The sequence below is a fragment of the Rhea pennata genome, chromosome Z (genome assembly GCF_028389875.1).
Source record: "Rhea pennata isolate bPtePen1 chromosome Z, bPtePen1.pri, whole genome shotgun sequence".
NCBI lineage: Eukaryota > Metazoa > Chordata > Aves > Rheiformes > Rheidae > Rhea > Rhea pennata.
In genome coordinates this window covers 53,148,733-53,171,569 of record NC_084702.1, presented here as the reverse complement: position 1 = coordinate 53,171,569, position 22,837 = coordinate 53,148,733, and the positions used below count along the sequence as shown (strand labels likewise).

General features: G+C 37.1%; 1 protein-coding gene across 1 annotated transcript; it reads right to left on the bottom strand.

The window, feature by feature from the left end:
• Nucleotides 1–1,823: 1,823 nt before the first annotated feature.
• TMEM167A (transmembrane protein 167A) lies at nucleotides 1,824–22,735 on the bottom strand. The gene is made up of 4 exons (XM_062599620.1): nucleotides 22,648–22,735; nucleotides 12,048–12,157; nucleotides 6,125–6,159; nucleotides 1,824–3,047 (listed from the first exon to the last, which is right to left on the bottom strand). The coding sequence occupies exons 1-4, from the start codon at nucleotides 22,648–22,650 to the stop codon at nucleotides 2,977–2,979; spliced, it is 219 nt and encodes a 72-aa protein (XP_062455604.1). The 5' UTR covers nucleotides 22,651–22,735; the 3' UTR covers nucleotides 1,824–2,976.
• Between the last annotated feature and the right edge of the window lie 102 nt (nucleotides 22,736–22,837).

The window sequence follows — 22,837 nt, the reverse complement described above, 5'->3', positions numbered from 1 at the left end:
AGTTTGTAATTAACTGAACCATTAAGCAGTAAATGTGGATTTGTGCACAATTGCAAATTTGCACTCTTTGAACAAAATGTGACAGTGTAATTGTGGCAAAATTTATCTTTATAAAATTTAACTGAAGCAATGGCCACAGCTGTGGCAGTGCACACCTCCATTCCAGCTAGGTGCCTGGGAGCAGAGTAGTTTGTAGATGAACCCCTGCTCTTGTCCCAAACTCTATTCATCTGTATGTCTATTTGAGTGGCAATCACAAAGGCAAAATGCTGCATAGTGAGATACTCGGTCTCGTGCCAAGCACAAGATCTAGGGTCCATGCTTTCTCCTTCTGCTTATGTAACATGCAGTATCTAGAAGGTAGAATACTCCACGTTTTTTTCAGGTTACACAATCTTGATCCAATTTGTGCTCTCTTAATGAGAAATGACCTTTTCTGTTCCTGCATTCTGCTTGTTAGTATTAATTGCAGGGCTTGAAAAGGTTACAGAGCTGCCAGCAAAATCTTACCTTTGGCTTCACGTCCTTAGCCACTCATAGAAAAATACATAATTTTATTGCAGCACCTTGCACTTTCTATCCAACTGAATATAGTTTAGCATAAATAGTTTCTGAAACAGACCCGAGTCGAGCAAAATGACTGGTTGGGGACCTACTTGTTTTTTCAGGCTTCTGTTCATAGCCTCATTCCTCTCTTTTTCACTACCTTTGCCTCCTTTTTACCCCTTTATTGAACAGAATGCTCCATCTTGGCCAAATATACGTGGAATCTCTCATTTGCTCACTAGTAGAGAAAAAAGGATGGGACTTAATGTTCTTGATCTAATTCCTTTTTCAACCCCACACCCTGAGCTGCACTCACAACCACTCTCACCCTTTGTGCAACATGTGGAATAAGTATCGATAAGGAAGCTAGCTCACACTGACAGAGCCACCACCAATTACGTTTTGTCAGCTGTCTAAATCAGAGGAAAGTTCCCAATGTGGAAGTATTTTTCTAAAGTAATAGGTGATGCTACAGTATAGTCATATGCAGACACTGCTTCATGTACAGGTTCAAGAAACACCCACCTTTCAGCATCTCTGTACAGGACACGATGTTCGCAGACTTGCTGTGGTCATATGTTCCTGCACCTCAGCCAAAATTTCCTCCTACCATCTTCTCATCCACCTGTAACAGCCATTATTTGCTGTGTCAACTTATGTCAAATCCTACAATTTGTGTATCTGACCGTCTAGTCTACTTTAGCACCTACACCATTTGATCATAAGCATTCACTTCCTTCTCTAGGGCTCAGGGCAGAGAAGGTGAGTGCAAGAAAAGACAGTTTTCCATCACATCGCTTCTGATATAAGTTGGAGCCTATGCTACATTGCTGTTTGAAAATGACACAGTTTAGTTTCAGAGTTTAAGGATGACTTGCTGAAAAAGCTTTACTGGGTGTCTGCGCATGTGTGACATTATGCTTTCCTTCTCACAACATTTATACCTTGGTCAAATGTTGATGGGTTTGCACAAGAAGAGAGAAAGGCTCTCTAGGGCTTCTCTGCAAAATGACTTTAAGCTTTAAATGTGGGAAAACAGTATTTTCTTCACAGTTAGTATGAGAGATGAACTATTTGGCCTAAACTGGTGAAAACCATTTTTCCTCGCTCCAGATTAGCGAACAATTTTGGACAACAGGAAGCTCCTAGTGGTGATTTAGATATGCAGGTATATGCAGTGTAATACAAAGGCAAAACTAATAATCACTTCCTTTCCAAGTATAGTGTAATTTAGGTCTATGAAATAAATTTTTCAAACAAGTATGACAACTTCTACATACCTTTTAGTATGTTTTATTACCAGCTTCGCTCACTCCGATCGTACACCTTTTCAGAATAACAGAAAATACTGTTGACAGACAACTCTCTCAAATGCAGTCAATGTGAAGTTATACAATTGTCTGGTGTAAACAATCCTGTTAGGCACTATTAAAATAAGTTACTAAATTATGAAAAGTTTGCAAAATTATAATCTAAGCACTAAATGCAAGTCTTAGAGGTAATCTAATCTTTATTAACAGTAAATGTAATCTAATTTAGTCATTTTCTTTAACCTTTAGAACACTAGGACTTGAGAGGTTGCTAAATCAGCTATGTGGAAAAGATAGCTTCTTATAAGACTGCAGATCAAGAAATAGTATTACATGTAACAACAACAGCAGCAGAGCCGTTACAAACTTTGTGTTACAATATTGAAGAGAATTGGGGAATGCTTTATCTGAAATGTAGATCTCTAAAAATGAATACATGTGATTTATACATTTCCAAATCAAAGTTCTCAAATCCTAAATTTGCGCATTCTTAGCAGGGAGTCAGACATCACTACAATTATGGTCCCTAACTTTATTTATATTTTATCTTAATAATAAAAATATTATAGATTATTTGAGCAGTTACAAGCTTAAAATACAGAAGTTGAGTGCAACTTAAGCCAGAAGTTATATTTTTAATATGCAAATTTACCTGTCACAAAATGACAGGAATTGTTTAGACAGTAATGAACTGAAAATACTTTTGTAAACACATCCTACAATCACAACGTTCTTTATAAGAGTGGTCTTATTGCCATACGGAGTTGCCATTTTTAAGTTTCAGAAAATAGGTCTGTCAAAAAATTAAATGCTTTTTCAACCGCATGTTGTAAAAAATACTCCACTGGAACTCAAATATGCAACAGACAACTTTTAAAGAGCTACATCAGCTGTGTCAGTACTGCCTCGATGTTAATAAGTACACATCATACTGGAGTTAGTTACATTATGATCACTAATACTGTACTCTATGGTCCGTTTGCAGGAGCTGGGGGTGTCCACTAAGAGATAGGCCATCCGACCTGTAAGAGAATAGTTGACAACGCTCTGTCTTTTCTGCCAAAAGTTCTTTCCATTCTTTGATGTTTGATAGTAAGTTATAGGAGACGTTCCCCAAATGCTACTGTACAAACAGAATGCTGAAGGCCATCACTACACAGCATACAGCTACGTACGGACTCTTCCGTTCACCTGGCAGACAAGGGAAAGAAAAGAATCAAACAAAACAATTCAGGTATTACTAAATAATTCTAGGCTGATCCTAGCGTAGCACGGTAATTATCACCCTTCAGAATAATATTCAACAGTTACAGCTGATTACAACTTCAGTTCTATACTGGGGAAGATGATGTATGGGAGTGGGAAAATTAAGATACAGGATAGGATATATTGCTTCATTAAAATTCTCTTTGGCACTAAGAGAGTTGGGAGGTAGGCATCAGAAAGCTGATTGAGACACCAAATCTTTTCCTGGCTCTGTTCCCAGTTTTGGTTACAGGCAGAGCTGGTTCAAAAGCTGCTCCATGTCAGCTGAGAAGTGTAACACCATGCTGCCTGGCCACAATCACTGCTGTACGTAGCATGCGTCTTCTACACCTGATATCATGTCGGAGCCAGCTAACTGTTTGGGGACCTCACAGGTGCCCAGACTCCTGCTTTTTTTTTTCATTGCTAGAGAGATATAACATTTTTAGCATGTGGAGAGAATCTGGTCCCCAGATTTTTAGGATGGTGATAAAAATGATCTAGAGAATTACAGAAGTTACACAGACACATCATTTCTGACTCTTTCAAATTGCTTAGTGGTATAGTTATCCACAGTAGATGATGGATAAAGCTAGATTTACTCAGTTAACAGACTTATGTTCTGTGGCAGAGGAGTTCAAGGAAAATCTGTTCCCACCTATTCGGTCCAAACCAAAATATTATGTAGGTTGCTTGCTCACCAAGTAAGCTATAAGAAGAATGAACCTTAGGGAACTGGAAAAATCACAGGTTCTGTTAACCTGCCTACTCCCTATTTACACAGGCAATTGCTCCATTCAACTAGCAGTTGTTTTTACCCCTCTAGTTAAACATTACTCTTTCTGAATCCATCACCTCTGTCTCTAGAGAGCAGAAAGGATAGCTTCCTACACTGGACGGTCCTTCCAGCCTACAAAATTGTCCGGAAGTGTTAACACAGCAATGATTCTTTGAAGTAAGCAAATTCCTGTTCTGAAGCATTCAGAAGTATAAAGACAGCATCGGAGCTGTTTGCTTTAAACAAAGTTCAATTTCCTTCTGCTATGCATCACTTTCCATCTTACCATAAACTACCTTTTCTGAGATGCAGTTTCCAGACAAGCATTACAGAAAAAAAAACCTGCCAAGGCTCCCAACTCCAGCATTAAGGTGTAATCCTCAGAAAGAGAGGCTCTTTCACTAGCAGGACTTTCAAATACAGGAGTAACAAACTTTCCACAGCAAAAGAAAAATAAAATACTTGTAGTGACACCTCCCATAAGCAGGGGTGCTTGCCACAGTGACATTACAAGATGTTGTCATCATCTGGCATATATTTAATTAAACTTCAAATAACTGAGTGAATTAATGTCTGTAGTTTCACATCTGTTTAAAATAAATTTTTGAGGAAGTCCACCTCCTACAGTTTAGAGTATTACAACTTTCATATGGGTTTTAGTTTCCTGCTCTTAATTTTCTGAAAAGAAAAATCACCACATGGCAGGATTAAGCATCATTTTGCACAATTTTGTAAATATGTAACCACTCGCTGGTTACTAGTCTTATGCGCATGTGTAAAGGTTGTTTAAACCTACTGGGTAAGATAAATGCAAAAGAAACCTGTAGGCATTCTGATTGTAAAAAGCCAGCACTTTTCTGCATGTCTTTGTGACTCTAACCCAGATAAAAGTCATAGGAATCATCTTCAAAGCCCGCTTCCAATACTGTACTGTTTTATAAGGAAATGCACAGTAGAAATGTTAAGATGATATTTCATTTGTCAGACAATCTAGAAGAAAATCAAATTAGATCTCACTGAACAAGCTGAAACAAAATTAATAAAATGTTTTATATGAAAAAGGGACAAGGAAGAAGCTTAGTATGGGGCACAAGAGTACATGCATTACTTCAGATCCAACAAATGCACAACTTCTCAAACTTATTAGATTAAAAGATATTAGATTAGTTATTAGAGGCAGACTGTATTATAGATGAACGGCAGTTTTTAACTGTTGTTGACAAGGGACTTCATAAAACCCTGTATACTCTTTAAAATAGCTTTTAAAAAGGCTTGTTGTACACAGTAAAAAGAAGAGATATGCCTGCGTTTTGCTAAGCAAAAAGATGGTAACATAAGGTTTACAAAAACAACAAAGGTTTACAAACCCAAATGCAGCTCAGAATTATTTCTGACAGTTGTCACCTTGCCAGGATATTTCAAATTACAATATTAAGACTGAATTTGTGGTTCTGCTATGCATATTATCTAGATTGGGAAAAATGTCTGCAGTCATTTTAACAACAGGTCTTCAAAACTATTTTCTGCATTAGTACTTTTTAACATGAGGGAAAAATAATGAAAAAACTCCCCTTCTCTTTCAAAGCCTGGGAATGCAGAAAAGGGAGCCATACATTTTCCTGCAGGTTCAATAACAAACAGTAATACCAAAAATTACAAGTACTATATTTCTGCTGTTCATTAACAATGCAATTTGAAGAATAGTGCTTTGATGATAGTTTTTTGATTATTTTAAATCTTTTTTGGATATTCTTTATTGATAAAGGTCAGCTTCATTGTATATTCTCTCTTCCATTTAAAAATATAATCTGAATAATGATTGTAATAAATATGACTGTTATAATATTATGGGAAAATAACTAAAATCAGATACAGCTGGTTAAGACTCCATATAGATGCTGCTTGGTAGTAGCAGCTCTAAATAATTTAAAAGTATGTAGAAGATAACTAAAAGGAGAGAAAAAAGATCTGTGATTAAATAGAACTTATTCATGCAGTAAAGAGTGCAAAAGATCTTTGCAAATGTAGCTACACAGATGTGAATTAACATAAAAAAAATGCAGGCTTCTGCAATACTGATAAAACCTCCTTTCCATCTTCTCCAGATTTCATGGAGGTGAAACCTGCATTTTTTTAAATTGATGTATGAGTATGATTTTAATTGCTACATAGAAACATTATTCTAATAATTAAGTATGCTATAGAAAAAGTATTAAAGTTTTCAAAAAAAAAAAAAAAAAATTACCAATCCTGGCGCATTTCCAGAATATGCCCAATAGTCTGTAAAGATAAAGAAATTTGTTAGGCTGTTAAGATTTAAGAAGAACCTAAGTTAATTTTGATTGATTGATTGATTTTCTTCTTTCCACTTTTAAGCAGTGCAAGTAAATAGGATTTTTTTCAATGCTGACACTATTCTCAACATCAGGAAACACCAGATGCCTGTATGGGGTACATATGGGCTATGAACCAAAAAAAAACAGTGAAGTATTCTTTGTCTACCTTTTCTTTTGCATGCAAGAAGAACTAAGGTACATTGACACAGTTAGTGTTCCAAATTAAAAATGTCATCTAGAATATTATTTTAAAAATAGGAAATGGAAAATAATTAATTTTTGAATAGGTAATGGACAGATGACCCAGAATTGCATGTTCTACATTAAAGTAGCCTAGAAAAAAAATATACAAAGGAAAAAAAATAAACTGGTAAAATAAAATAATGGGAAATAACCATTGACAATTTATATGTAAGATTTTAAAGCAAGTTTTCCTGCATGTACAAGAGATGGTAAATCTGAGTATTTGAAATTTAATGCTTTTTAATATCTCTTTTGCATTCCCCTTAGTAGATAAAAAGTGCATTTTCTAGCAAAGCACATTTGTAGGTACATTCAGTTTTATAAAATACTTGTGTTGAAGTAAGTTACAAAACAATTCTCCAGATTTGGTTTTACTTTTTACTAAAATTTACCTTGCTAAAGTCTCCCTAATCCTGCCCCCCATCCAAGAGGTTAATTCTCACAAGTAAAATAACTATGGAGAAAAGCAGGATTCAAGTATTCGGGTACATCCAAAGGAAGGACAAGAATGCCACAAAATTTCTCTTCGTAACTCAGATAATCTCATATTGACAGCTCAGTACGAACAACAAAAGTGGTAGAGAACACTTTAGAAAAGTGTGTGTATCTGACAGAGAGATTTTGTCTACAGAACAGTTTTCTTTGTAGCAAAACCCACCCGGATTCATATAATTCATTGACTAAATATAGATTTATGTACTAAAATGTAACTAAGTTTTCTCCTTCTCCTGATATGTTATGATCAGCAGTAACTTCACGTTTTTTGTGGGACAGTATCTGTGACCTGTTGTGATGGCAGTTTTCAAGGTGCTTTCCCAAAATGCGTTGAACCCATCTGCATACTGGTCTGATTATGTGTCTTACCTCTGTGGTTCTAGGGCTTTGGCAATAGCATATCTCTTTCTGATTTAAGAGCAGACATGCAGGTTTGGGCTGCCTGCTCCTGCATACTTTAACAGTCTGCATATATTGCATTTTGTTTTGGAAATTCTGTGCTACTTAAATATGCTTCTAGCTGGAGCTCTTTTATAGTTTCAGTTCACTTCAGTGTCCACCTCTTCCCATCTAGTTGTCTCCCTTTAGTCATGACAGTATCATTTTCCGCTTACTGGGAAGGGCTCAGGGCTCTGACGTTGAATAGACCAAGTTCCTGCTGCAGAAGAGCAAGAACAGTAGCTTTTGTAAGCTATTTTTTCCATTTCTAAATTTTTGTTTCTGAAATAAGGAACTGGTGTTAGGCAAGTCAGAACCAAGAGTTCCAAGAGGCAGCAAGTGACTGAGGTTTTCTGTGAAAGTAAAATGTTTTTTGACGAAAATATCTCGTTGACCAATTCATACTTTTAAGTATTCTAGCACTTTCATTTTCAGAAAAAATGCTTCCATTTGTGTTTTAGATCTTTTTACCTCAAGCCCAGACTATTTCCATATAGTCAAAATTCATTTTTCTGCCTTTATATAGCTCCACAATATTTATATAGCTTCACAGTTATTCCTGTATGTAGACGATCACACTTTTCCAGGCTGAGAGGTTATATGGTGAAATAACTTAAGGACATCTATACACTTTTAGAAGCTGCATGTAAGTAAAAAAGCATTCATGTATAAATCTTATAGAGCTATATATACAGTCTGATAGTTCTGTGGCATTGGTATTCAAGTATTGAAACAGTTATTCTCTGTAAAATTAACATTTACAGATCACATTCAGCAAAACCATCACAAAACTTTTATACCCCAGCAGCTCATGTTGTCATCTGTCAGAAGCTTGCCTAGGAATTCAAAGGAAACAGAACATTATTGTCCTTTTCTTATGCACACTTAAAGAATTTTATTTGTTTGACAAAAAACCTATCATCTCCTTAAAGCAGTCTACAAATGGATACAGTTTGCCTCATAGTCTCAGCAAGGATTTATCTTTGCCTTTTTTTTTTTTTTTTTTTTTTTGCACTGTTATAATTGAAGTATTGTACGTTGTTCCTAGTCCTCCAAAATCTTCCAAAAATGTATTCTCTTGCTATCTTGCAGCTGCTTAGGTGGCATTTAAAAAACAACCCCCAGGCCTTTATCACTTCATAAAAGCCAATTAGTTTCATCAGCCACGGTAGGAGAGTCTCCAAATCTTGTAAGTTCAGGAATCAGAAGACAAGAGCTCTTTGCTGATGTCATTAAACCAGCTAACTGAAGAGTCTTGGTGGAAATAGTGACTTTTCCCCCTTCGATGTGGAAGGTACAAAACAGTGAGAATATGGGTTTCTTCAGCTGCACTTACTGCAATCAGCAGCTTAGGATTTTAAAGTCACTATCGACACCATGAGGTCTGACAAGAGCAGGCTTCGCTTGCCATTGACACAGACCAGTAGATCTGTTTGTCCAGATTGTTAGCTGCTGAGCAGTAGTGAACTGAGATCTGGAGCTTCTGAACAGCTATAAACACAACTTCTGGGTGCATCTGAAAGCTCACAAGGGTAGAATAGCCTGTGCAGGGTTTTTGCTCTCCTGACTTTTTCCATTACTGTTCACCTCAGGTCCACAGTATGTACCTATTCTCAAGTCTGTAATGCCCAAACCTGGTTGGTCATTATAAAAAGGCTGCTGCCTTGAATGAATCTGCTCCAAAATGACTCCTCCTGAAGCAACTACTCAATTGTACTGTTCCTTAGTCTCCCCTTTATATTCATTCTCATCCTTGTTCTTTTGATGCAGGTGGCACACGCCAGTCTGGCTAGCAAACCCGCAAGTTTCTGGCAAATACAACTCAAATGCATGTGACTTGCCATGTATTTCCAGTTTTCAGAACTAATTTAAAAGTGTTGATTGTGAAAGTTGTATCGGTTATCTGGAGGGAAAAAGATAGCCCCCAAAAGACTGGGGGGACCCGGTAAAGAACAAAAGGATTAATAGGATTTTAATCTTTACATGCAAGGCTCAGAATGCTGCAAGATATAGCTGCCATGTGTTTATCAGGACAATCCCACTGCAATTGCCACAGGGAGTGTGAGATATACCCTGTTGCAATGCTTAAGGGAATTCAAAGGAAATTTCTGCTGCGTATAAGCTAACATATCTTTCTGGTTAGCTGTGAGAAGAAAGTTACATTGTGGTATGCATTCTCCTCAGTGTTAGCGTTCAACAGCAAATCTCTAGCTTTGCTTAAATGCTATTGCTCAAGACAAAGCACATGGAAACACTCAAGACACTTCAGGATTTTAGGGAAAATGAAAGTTTAAAATGGTTTGTCTTAGTAGAAAAATACATAATATTTTGACAGAAGTCACTGGGATGAAATACAACGCTATGAGGATGTGTGACATCACTTTGCAACACACCTCAGCCAACAGAAACGTGTTTACTTTCTATCTCAATAGATTTAAGTTTATCAAGTGTACTATTTACTTAGTCAGAAATAGAGCTAATAATCACAGACAATAACAACTCTTAATGTTTCTCCTTTCTGTTACTTTAATATTTTATAGCTACTTTTTATGCTATTAATTTGGAGCACGAATAATAAAATAAGATCTGCTCTGTGGTAAGATGAAATATCACTAGAATTTATTTTATCCAGTATGTCTAGACATTTCCATTTAAGCATGGAATATGGTAGTGAAGAGGGGACAAGGTTTCAACAGCATATGAGTTCCATAAAAATATCTACCATTCAGCAAACAAAGCTCATTGCGTCCATGCCAACATTTTATTCTTTCGGACAAAGTAATCTGTATCTATCTAAAAAACAAAAATAAAATAATACGTCCGACATCTATAGAAATACAAATGTACAGATCAAATGCCGAACTCCTGCACTGTATCAGCACCCTTTGAAAACATTTTATGAAGAGAGTTCTATTGTACTTGAGACAGATTTGCCTCAAAAATAAACAGAGTAGCTCCAGATTAAAGGAAATTTTTCTTGCCAAAAACAGCACCAATTTTTTAATCAGTAAAATAAATATTCCTACTCCTTACTGTGTATACCTCATTGACTACTGTGTTATCTTCCATTAGTAAAAAAAAGCCAACCGTCAAACCCAAAAAACAGAAACAAAACCCCACAAACCCACAGTCCTTAATGAAATCATCCCTTCTTTCCATCTTTATTGTGATCAAAAGAAATCTCTCATGTCAATGGTAACCCTAGGGCCTTATGAGAAAAGGCACAAACATTTTCACCTTAGTACTCCAAATGAAAAAAGTAGAACGCTCTAGATATCTATATTGTAAGCCCCATGCTCAAAGAAAACTTGTGTGATAAAAGGCAATTCCAAAAATGAATTATGTGAAGATTTTTAGAAGACAAACCCTCAGAAGTCTTTGCTATGGCTAGGATCAATTTAAAACTTGGTATTTTTTCTGAAATGCAAATGCAGAAGTGACAGGAGATGCTCAGGGAGGTAACATTTTATTTAACAGCAAATGAACTTACAGAAAAAGAGGACAAGTCAAAGACTTAGAGGCCAAAAGCTTGTCTATCATTTCCAGCTTTAATAAATTAGTCCCTATTTTTATAAATATTATTTCCTTTACATTAATTTCAGGTGACTGAAATGCTATGGATGGCCTCAGTGACTTCTACATCAAAATTGCCCCATCATTACTTTAAAAACAAAGCATTTAAATCAGTCTATCCTGCCTCCTGCTCATTCAATTTGACGCCAAGTCATACTCTTTTTTGCACAGAGAAAACTGGTAAATCAGAAGGTGAATGGGTTTTAAAAACATAAGTGAGGAACAGGTTTGGCCCTGTAGACCTCCCTGTTCCCCATCACTCCCAAAATTCTGCTGCTGAGAACGCTAGGGAAGAATCAGTTTGCTGTTTTTACAGCAGTACTGGTGCAACAACATTAACCATATTTCAAGGGAATTGGGAATGCAGAGGAGAAAAAAGTCAGTCACCTAGGCAAACAGCTAGGAAGGAAAGTGCAAGATGTAGTTGCTATGAAAAGAAACTTTCCAAAGCTTTTTACAAACTCCTGAATCTTGGAGAATGCAAAACAATGATTTTAAAAGAAACTATAGAGATAAGGATAGTGTTGCATGTTTTTCAAAATAGTTATAATTTTTCTAGTTAGATTATTGCTGAAATCCTGTTTCAAACTTGGGCATCCAAAACATGTAGTTAGTAGAATTAAATGGCCTCTACTGTTAATTTTTTATACTCCAGCCTTAAGAATCAAAAATAACTGTAGTCAGAGCTGTAGGTAGGGAAAAACTGGTTCCTTTCTTTTACTCATTCTATATCTTAAAATAAGCATCTAAGGAGAAAGTAAGTTGCAGGCCTGGAGAAATAACTCTAATAAGGCAACATTAGCTGGCATTTGTTATTTAATAAATCATTACTAAAAATTGCACTAGTTGCTTATAAATACCTTAATGACTTCTACAAGAAGACACAAAAGAAAGATTTTATCTCTGAAGATGAGAGAAATGCATCATCATTGACTTAATTTTTCAAGTCTTAGGATAGTTAGTCCTACATACAGGATTACAAAGCTTCTTAAGACATCAAAGATTCTTAAAAGACATCAAGAGTAAAACACTGCAGTTAAAACTGAACAGTTAATGTATTTTTAAAAGTATCAGACAACATACCCAGTTTTATTTTTGTCCAGTAAGCTGGGAGCCAGAGATCTGATATAGGCACAGGTACATATTAGCAGCAAAATTACAGTCAGTAGGCTCTGAAAGTTGAAGATGGCAGACTAAGGAAGAAAATCAGAAAAAAAAATTACATCTTTGTAGTACAAAGTCTCCCTCACTGCATTAACTGCAGAAAATAAATGATTCCTTAGACAATACCCATTAAGAGCAAAAGAAAGCCTACGCTGCCAATAAGCCACCACTCTTTAAACGGCTGTTATTTTGCCCACAACAGTGCAAGAACGAGTATGAGCTTTTCCCTCTGAATCTATCCCAAGAAGGGTAAGGAAATAGCAGGCAGAATGGTCACCTTACAACTTTGCTCCCAGGCACCTGTTGCAAGGACATTTTGTGGAAACCTATTAACAGCAGGCTGACTTACAGAAAACAGATGTTCCTGCTCTGCCAAGAGTAAGTATAACTGCAAGCTGCATCGATAGAATATGGTAATGGTGACGGTGGAGGGAAAAAACATTTGACAACTAAAGCAGTGGCAGCCAAGAAGAGTGACAAAAAATATGTAGAAGGATTGTTAGCATATTGCTTTATGAAGACTACAGCCAAAAGTCAACAGATCTGTAGGAATACTTGCAATTAATCCCCTCTTAACTACAGAAAGACAACCAATTAATTTTATTTCTAAATCATCTTGTGTTTTGAAATTTTAAATCATCTTTGATATAAATACATTTTCTTAAAGCTGATAACTATGTGGAAAATGCTGGACAAATAGATAAAAATGCTTAGTATAGAGAAGTAAAGAACTGTTGTCTGAAAGCTAACTAATCTGCGTACCGGGTATAAACAGGAATGGTTCTTGAGAATCTACTACTGTATCTGGCTACTTGCAAAACTAAAATATCAGTAAAATCAGTAAAATTCTGTGAATTCATCTCATGGGATCATTTTACTTCACTGAAGTGTGAGAACTGTGTGGCAAAAGTGTTCTTTAGTCATCAAACTATAAACAACTACTACTGCTTACATGAAGCATATCTTTCCTAGAAATGTAAATATTGTAAGAGAGCAGGTGCTCACTTAACTGCTTTTATTTTCAAAACCCCATGAAACATTTGGAAGAGTCAAATGATGCTCATTTTCTGCAAGTGTCACATCATTTCTCCAATTAACAGTACAGGAGCAACCTCTATGGTCTTCCCCCTTTCCCCAATAGATTCACTGAATTTTTAGAAGAAATATTTGTAAACTTGTCTCTATGATTCCTAGTTTCTAATAACTAGCCCCAGTCTGAAACTTAAGTTCCTTTTATAATGTGAAAATGATCCAGCTACACACACTGTAGTTTTATTGTTTTTTACTTAGTGTTCCTCAACCGACATTCTGGTCAACTTAACAGCATCAGGTATTATGCTGAACATCACAGTACGTGAGATAGTTGCTTATTGGAAATGCCTTATTTTCTCTTTGCTCAGTTACCCTGATTTTCAGCTATTTATTTTAACTCCAAAAAATGCAAAGCAAATGTAATATATTCACTCTTCATTCTGGGATTCTGTATTGCTGATGAATTCCTGTCTAAATACCTCATTTTTCCTACTGCTCAATCCAGATGGCTTTGTTATGTAGTACTATTTAATTAAGTGTAAATACTTCACACTTGTGAAGGGATGTTACACTGCAGTTCCCTTCTTCAAGCAGAGAACTAGGGGGGAATCTGTTAAGAGCTACAGTTTCCATAGCCAGAGGCATATCTCTGTTGAACTGCTACATGCACTTTCTTCCTATGTCACAGGATTTTGAAGATCTAAGAATCAATTTTTTTCTAAAAAATTAAGCAAAACAAACAAAAAAAAAAGATTCACAACACTGCACTAATATCAAATTAGAGAGAAAACCAAACCCACTTTAGCTGACATAAAAGTCTCTATGAGGCAATATTGGAAACGTGCATACAACTGCCAGCATGAACACACACATTACAGAGGGCTAAGTACGCAGAAAATTTTAAATGTCTAAGTCAGGGTAGTCCAACAGGTCACTCTTGAGGGGGGAACCTAACCATTAAGAAGGAAGAGCTTGCAGAGGTTCATGAAGCAACTGAACTGTCTCTGCAGCCTGAATAAGATACTGATAGTGCATGCAATCAAGCACAGAGGGGAAAAGCCTCTCTCCTGCAGGGTTAGCTGCCTCAGCACGGAGGCAGAGTTCTCCCCTTACATTTGTCTCCAGTGTGAGCAGGCTCACATCAGTCTCCTTTCTGCAGAAGCCCAATTTCCAAACTGCCTTATGTTCCCTCACTCCTTAAGCTCTGTGATAGTAGCCTGGGAAGTAGACAAAAAAGGGGCAGGGGAGGGAAGGGAATGGGATGAAAGGCTGATCACTAGGAATTAAAGAGATGAAGTAGGCAGTGGAGAAAGGACAAGAATAGATGGCAACTTCACACAGCAGCTGATATGCAAGAAGGCTTCTGCTCTGAGGAGGAACATGGAAGAGGGACGCTACACAAGTGGAGTGGTGATCCACTATTCAAAACGGGCCCTCAGGTCACCAAGGTGAGAATACCTGCTTTTCTCTCTAAGACATTAGCTAAATCATTAGCTTACTATTTTAGTTTAGATAGCTAAGTTACTGTGTCTGCTATAGTGCCATAATTAATGGACAAATTAATTGCAATGGACAAAACACTTGTTCATCACTGCCAGCGGCCTCTTCCCTTTGCAATAGGCACATTATTTTGTGTCTTCGGAAACCAGGGAACTCTCAAATCCCTAATAAAGCCAAATCTTGCCACCTTTGAGGGGCAGCATCTCCTGGCTCCCGCAGGTCTTAACAGGGCTGGATCCAAGAGTGGCTGCCTCTCAACGAAGCAAGCTACTCCCAACTGATTAATTTGATCTGTCCTTCGGGAGAGACAGCTGCTCTCAACATCACACAGCACAGTGCCTGCCAGAGCTCTGTTCCCATGAATTCCTGCAAGCCGTCTACTGCAGCTGCTTCCCAAAAAGGCTTGCTGTATAGGGTACTTAAATACACAAAAATGGCAGAATGGCACATTGCCCCATTTATCTCATCTTAAGCAGTGATTGTAAATGTATACTCATGAAATGTGTTATTAATCAATCAATAGGGACAGTATATAATACAAAGTTCTTTGTTAGAATTTTTATGCGTTTCCCAGATACATAGCTTAAGGCATTACTATAATTATATATGCCTAAGTATTCCACTGAAAAGTGCTCTGAATTACTCATATAGTCACTCTAAAAGCAGTCATGCATATTTAAGATTTGTTTAGAATTATTAACCTGGAAATTAAAAATTACTTCTAGAGTGGATTATTTCAAATTTTGAATCTGAAATAATTCTTATAGTTCAGCTAAACTTATAGAAAAAGGCACTTTATATCCAACTGCTTGAACAGATGTAATCAAAGGCTGCTACAATAGCGTCATACCTTCTTGGGATCCTTTTCATAAATAGCTTAATATGTTAACACAGTATCTCTAAAATGTAGTTAGTAATGTAGGTGGCTTTTTGGTTAAACTAGGCTCCTCTGATCTAGAAGTAGCATACTGGAATTTTTCAGAATGAATTAACTGGCTGGCTTAATGTAGATTCTGTGAGCTTAATTCCTTTTATAAAAAACATTTGGAACATAAAAAAAACTGATGCTGTCTTTTAGACTTTGTCTACATGGTGGTGAAAAGCCAATTAACTTCCAATATTCCCACTGCAAATGCAGAAAACAATAAGCACTAGGATGTAATTGATTTTAGACTGAGTGTAAAAAGTGGCTTTCATTATATCCACTTGGATTTTCCACATCTGTACTTGGCATGTTTTTGACATGGTGGAAACACCTTATTAGCTATGTTCTACGTTACTTAAATAACTACACCTTTTTTTGGTCACGTACTATCTCTAGTTATTTGTGGTGCACTACCATGTCACCTTAAGCACTAAGGAGGCATTGTATTCAGCAGAGCTTGAAAGAGCAGGGTTATTTTTGTATATCTTTAGAAACTGAAGACCATGCATTCTAACAGTAAGAGCAACATGGCTGAAAGCTCTTTTAAATCCTTCCCAAAATTACAACCTAAAAACTGCCTCACTACTACTTCCCTTATCATATCCTCTAGAACAGTCTTAGTAAAAATAATTCCATACAATACACAGAAACAAACACAGAATACATATCCTTTAAAGTTCTTGAGTTCAGATTAGCAGTGACAGCAGGTATTAGAAATACTCATGTTACTAGATGGTAGTTAGAAGAGCAACATTATAGCTTGAGACATTCGAATGTTTCCTACTTGATGCCTCACCTAAACCTTGTAGCAGTCAGCAAAGAGGACAATGAAGCATAATCAAAACCTCAAGACAAAAGGAATTTCAAGGAAAAAAATGCCCTCCAGATCACCAGTTGCTTCTGGAAGACTAGATCAGTGGGTCTGCTACAAGACAGTAATAGGAAATAGTTTGACAGCCCCTTTTTTTTGGAATGGGGAGAAGGGGAAGGAAGAGCTTGGAGATGGAGTATGGAAGAGTCTTATTATATGTCAATCAGTTTTGGCTCAGAGTGAGAAATTTGCCACTTCGTGAAAAACAGAACCCTACTGGGCCATAATGTTTGCACAGCCCCTGGAACCTGATCATAAGCAATGTTATTAGTCCTGCAATTTAGGCAGCACTGGATTTATTACACTTAAAAGGCAGCTCAGAGTCCTGGTTATCAAGGACTCACGTACTTCAGGAGAGCATCTTAACTCAATGAACGTGTGCTGAAAGACACTCAAGTAAGTGTCTAAATTTTTAGTGACTGCTGGGAGATGGGTGTTCAGCCTCAGCAGACAAAGCAATAGCATACACTGATCCTAAATTTTTTTTCTACAATGGTGATACAGTATTAGATTTTGGATATGACTGTATCTATCTGTACTTCTTATTTACATCTGGAAAGGCGTTTGCTCAATCTCTCTCATACATTCGCTGACTCAGATACTGTTTTTCTGCATGTGTTTGGAGAAAGCACAAAAAAAATGTGAACCACTTAGTGAATATAATGATGCAACTCTTTGATAGTACTATAATAACTTGTAAGCTTTGATGCAACTCCACATGCAGGAAAGACGTGGAATTTCCTCTTCCCTCATGCACTTTTGTTTAAAATAAACCACTTGTTACCATGGTTCTAGGAAAAATGTATAGAAAATCTCCAGGAAAAAAAAACACCAAAAAACATAGAAGAGCACGTAAAGCCCCTATACTTTACCATTCTCCTGGGCTGGTAAAAAGCCTAAAACAACAGCTTCGCAGTTTATCTCAACAGAATTAATTCTTGAATCCAAATCTTAATCTTCCCTAGATTGTCTACATTTACAAAACAATTATTCTATCACTGACAGCAGTGTGAGCATGACTTTGTCTGTTCTCTATAAACAGAGAGGCCATTGCAGTGCCCAAGTTTTTAAAATTTGCCACACAGTTACTGTTGTAATCACTGATTTATTATGTGGGCAATATAAATAATATATTGGGATATTCTAGAAGAACAATAACCAAACATATGTAACATGCTGCAGAATGTAAAGTCTTTCTAAAATAACATTAATCATTTTTTAATCTCCTCAGTATTATAAACTGATGGGTGATTATCTTCTCTGGAAGCAAAGAAACAGATGCTACTATCTGATGTGTAAATATTGGTCTACCTAGCAAATTTGGTTGCTCCAGTATGAATATGCTTTAAGTTTCCTGCACATTCATCTACAATATTTAACACACAATCACATCTCCTCCAGTATATAACATACTTGTCTAAAAATGAGAAAAAAAAAAAAAAAGTATGTTAGACATGTATAACAATTAGGCCAAGGCTCTATTACAGAAACAGTGCATCTTTCCTCTAGACACTTAGACACTTATTAAATAAACATGTTGTCTAATTATAGTGGCAAGTACAGTGCATAGGAACTAATGGGTATGCTTTTCAGTCAACTGAAGACTAATATATCTGCTTAAATTATAACCAGTCTTTTTAAACAATAAGACAACTCATTAACAAAATTAAACAGTTGTCTTCCACAATAATTTTCAACTGTAAAACACAATTCTTTTACTGTACAGCATAGTATTGAAATGACATCAAGGTGACAATGTTGAAATTCCATGTTTACTTGAAGTCTTTATTTTTTGCCCTGATACCTAGACAAAAGCTTCAAAATTGCACTTACAATGTAAACAGCTAGCAATACAGCATTTCCCCTACATATTTAGAAGAAAAAACAACAAAGAAAGCTTAATACTCTAAATCTGACTTTTCTGGGTTAATGTAACTCTTGGGTTTGTATGTTGATGTCTTTATTCACTAAATACAGATTTATGTTAGATGAAGTAGTAAAAAACTTTCTCTTCCTCCAAGTTTTCTTCTCTGATTATATATGGTTTGCAATTTTACAGAAATTATTTTCCTGTTACTTTTCCCCCATTACATAATAGGAGCTATTTCTGTAATTCTCTTGTTAAGAGGCTGAAACTAAGTACATTATCTGGAGTAACAGGAAACTAATAGTACTTTCTGGAACTATAAATAGAGTGGGTACTATGCATCCATTGCCACAGAGCTCTCTAAATGGACATAAACCTTGACTTGTAGCATTTTTGCCACTCTGTTAAAAATCTGTATGTTAGAGATTTCTAAGTGTACTGAAACAGAAGGGAAAAAAGTTGTCCCTGTAACAGAAAAAGGTATCTTCTCCTATGATAAATTCTGGCTTTTTTTTTTTGTTGTTCAATGAGAAAATATGGCTAATTATACATATCAACTATCTTTGTGCTTCCTATAATTGAGCTGCACTGTTCCTGCCAAGTTAGTTAACTCTTCTTTTTGAAGTTGCACACTATATTGCTTAGTTTCTTTTTACCAAGTTCTCTGGTAAATTTGAGATAAAGTAGTAGTAAAAATTCACTTTGTGAATCAAAGATTTAACATGCCAGCAGATTTAGAATCAGATCATACCCTTATTCTAATTAAATTAGTGCCTGAAAAGTTTAAGAAGAGCTCACTTGTAACAGAGGTGCTAAAAGAATTTGAAGATGGACATAGGATAATGTCAAAATTCTGAAACAGGAAGATAACAAAATATTTTTGCTTTGTCAGATTGGACATTTTGACAGAGGATGAAGCTAATATTCTGTCAGCAGGTGTTTGATGCCTTTAAGAAAATGTTACAGTAAAAGTTTTATTATCGTACCAAATTTGCAAGCAAGAACCAAAACCTATCTAAAGATTGGCTCCCTAACATAAAGTACCTAACTTCTATTTTTTTGCATGCCTTGCATCCCCCCCAAAAAAAACCTTCCACAAATCAGCTTTGAAGTCCCAAACATCCTTACAAAATGCCTAAGAAGTTGCAGCATGCAGTAATGAGATATTATCCATAAAGGCAGAGTAAAAGCTATCTGTTATAACTTACCTAAGAATTAGAAGAATAAAGACATATGCTCTAACATTTATTTTTGTTGATATTAGAACCATCTCTTTAAAACACGAGGAAAAAAAAATCTTTCTTTTGTCAGGAAGAAACATTTAGTCAGTCGAGAAATAAGGAAAAAACTCTGCTAAGCCTCTTATGTCCCCGAGTGTGGGCAGGCACCTTCAGTGCTTCTGTAGGTCTCTTGTTCGGCAGAGTTCAGGTGCATAGTTTGAATTTTTAGCATCTGTAAAACAGGTAACATTTTTTGCAAGATGCTAGATGGTTCTACTTCTATGTATACTTACAGAACTGAAATTGAAAATTTTTGGTGAGTTTGAATGCTACGCTCTGTGCACCAGCTGGAAAATATATCCCTCACTTGCAATGGGTGCACGTTAATGAATGTTGCAGCCAATCATCAAAAATAATACAACAATGAAATAATTTCAAAAATGAAATCATAATACAAAGATACATATATGCCTATACATTAATCACACCATAAGACTGTAAAATACACTAGGAGATATTTTTTATCCTATTACCTCTTTAGCCTGTTATAAAAATAATGCTATTAGGAAATCTGAATCAGGTTGATTCCTCCTTTTAACTCAAAAGCAAGCAAGAAACAAAACTTCATACTTGAAAACAACTGAAGGCTCTTTTGCAGAATAATGCCTTCAGAATCTGGGTGTGTTAATATACGAAAGCTTGGTTTGGATCAATATTTACTAATGAGTGTTTTCAGAATTACTTATATGAGCAATTCTCCCTCCTCTTATAAACACCATTTTAAGACATCAACAAAGGTTGTGATGGGAATGTTTCTCCTCATGGGAAGTTCCCAAATCAATTTTCCTGCAGCAGTGTGGGTTTTGAGGTCAGGCCTAGCCAAAAGGGGAAGAGGAAGAAAGCATCCTTGCAAAGTTTTCTGCAATTCTTTATTCTCCTTATCACCATATTGCAATTACAGATATGAAACACACGTATAAAGAAGTTTTTCCTATATCATTTCATGTTGTTCAGCTGCAATTGCATGTTTTTGTTACAAAGGAAAGTGTAGACTTCCCTTCTTCAGGTGAAAGGCTTGTCATGTTTAATTTTAATGTAAAGTTACTTTAGACTTCTTTCCACCTACCATACCACATGCGGTACATTTTTCAACATCAGCAGGAAAAGTTCTATAGCATTTTCAGATATAAAATTTCAAAAGTTAACAGATTAAACTGACACAGTAATTTATAGAAGCTAGTAAACAAGACATTTTCTGCTTCTAACTAAACTGCTGGGTTTTTTTGCTGTTTTCCTAAGTAAAAGCAGCTATGTTATTATATTGCTTCTATTCCATTTCCATGAAGTTATTGATCCATTGAGTAGCTTCCACCCCCTTTCAAGATAAAATAGTTTTTTTCTTTCTCTGTCCACTAAGAGTGGACATAAAGAAAACATAAAAAGATGTGCCTTCTGCCTGTCTTTCCTTTTGTGGAGGCAAAGCTTCTGTATATTCTGTTTGGCAGCGCCAGACCATCCAACTAGCAGAAGTTTTAACTTTGGTAAGGATGTGGTGAGAAAGACTGGGTGACAATGGGAAGGAAAGCACCAAGTCCTTTGAAAATTATCCTGCAAAAAATATGCTACTCATAGAGCTATTACTTGGTCATGATTGCAGTTCATTTTCTTTAGAAAAGAACACAGTAAAGGTGCACTTCTACTCTTTTTCTATTCAGTGATACAGACAGCAGAGAAAGTTTCCTATCTCTATAAAGTATAGGCTCAAAAGAAAGGGAGAAATGACTTCAGGATACTTTTACTTTCCATACTGAATTCCTCTAGAAAGCAGCAAGCAAAACCACATACCTGTATTTTGGTCCCTATTTTAGGGGATGAATGAGTGCTTCTCATAGCTTTCATTAACTATACTTCATGACTGCTAACCTCATAAGATAACTTATTTTTTGCAGAACCATGGCACCAGAGGTAGCACCATGGACAGTCCAAGGTCCAGTATATACCATGAGGGTCATGGCTTCCCTGAAGAAAACTGAACTCCACAAGACTGCCGGGTCTCATTTGCATCTATCCTTCTTCTGGAAGTCTAGAAACTTTTTGGAACTGAACCATCAGACCATTCAAGACATAGTAATCTTTTAATACATATGTGGTAAGTACAAAAGCATTCAGTGGAAGTACATCATTGGTGATGAATAACCTGTCAAAAATAGTAAAAATGCTAATCTTAAAATGAATTTGTGTTGAAGGGCAAAATAAATTAAAAAAAAAATCTTTATTTGTACAGGGACAAATAACTTGTCTTAGCTATTTACTTGTTTTCCCTTTTAATCTTAACATCATGAACCTGCACTGTTCATAAAAGGATTTTAGCCTTCGTTGACATATTATTTCATAACACAGCTTTGACTGTAACCCAAATACATATCCTTTATTTCTACTCTTAGGATGTAGGAGGAAGAAAATGGGAGAAATCGGAGAGAAACAACAACATTAGCAGGCCAAGTCCATGTACATCATTCATATGTTTTCATTGGCAAATCTACCTAGGTGTCTGATGCTACTTGCCAAATAAAACTATAAGAGGTGCTAGAATCAGGATTTAGCTTAGTGGTTATGAAGCAAGATGCTAGCTGACTATGTAAAATAACATATCCGTTAAATGAGAAGCCTCCCCTCTCCCCCCCCCCCCCCCCCCAAAAAAAAAAGAAGACAGAAATACTATTCTGACAGGACACACTGCAGGTCAGAGTGAAAGCTACTGTCCCGCGGAAAACCTAGATTACATCGGTCAAGATAAAACCCGGGTTAACTCAGGAATGGAAAAGGTGAAAGGCAGCAGGTATGCTCGGTTAACCTCTACCGCTGAGCTGCCAAGCAAGCTGGCAGAGGCTTTTCGGCGAGGCCGGGGCCGCTTCCTTCCCCCGCGCGCCCGGCGGCTCCCGCGCCTCGCGGACGGGCGGCCGGCGGATAGCAAAGCGGCGGCTCCCGGGCCCTGCGGCCGGCAGGGCCCGCGGGGCAGGGGCCGGAGCGCGCCCCGCCGCCACCCCACCGGGACCAGAGGGAACGGCCGGGCCCCCCGCCCGGGCGGCCGCCCAGAGCCTTACCATGGCGACCCGCTCCCGGCCACATCACACTTCCGGCGCGCGGCGGCTGGCGGAAGCGCGCGCGGCGGCTGGCGGAAGCGCGCCCGCCGCGCGCCCTCCTGACTACCAGGGGCGGGGCCAGCGCGCGGCCGGCAGCGCCGCCGTCGTCGAGAGGCGCGGCCAGAGGGAGGCGGGGCGGTGGCGCTCTGAC

Coding starts and splice junctions, on each gene's coding strand:
- TMEM167A (XM_062599620.1), bottom strand. Junction 6,160..12,047: donor CTGGACAAAAATAAAACTGG/GTATGTTGTCTG, acceptor TTATCTTTACAG/ACTATTGGGCATATTCTGGA. Junction 3,048..6,124: donor CTGGAAATGCGCCAGGATTG/GTAATTTTTTTT, acceptor CTTGTCTGCCAG/GTGAACGGAAGAGTCCGTAC.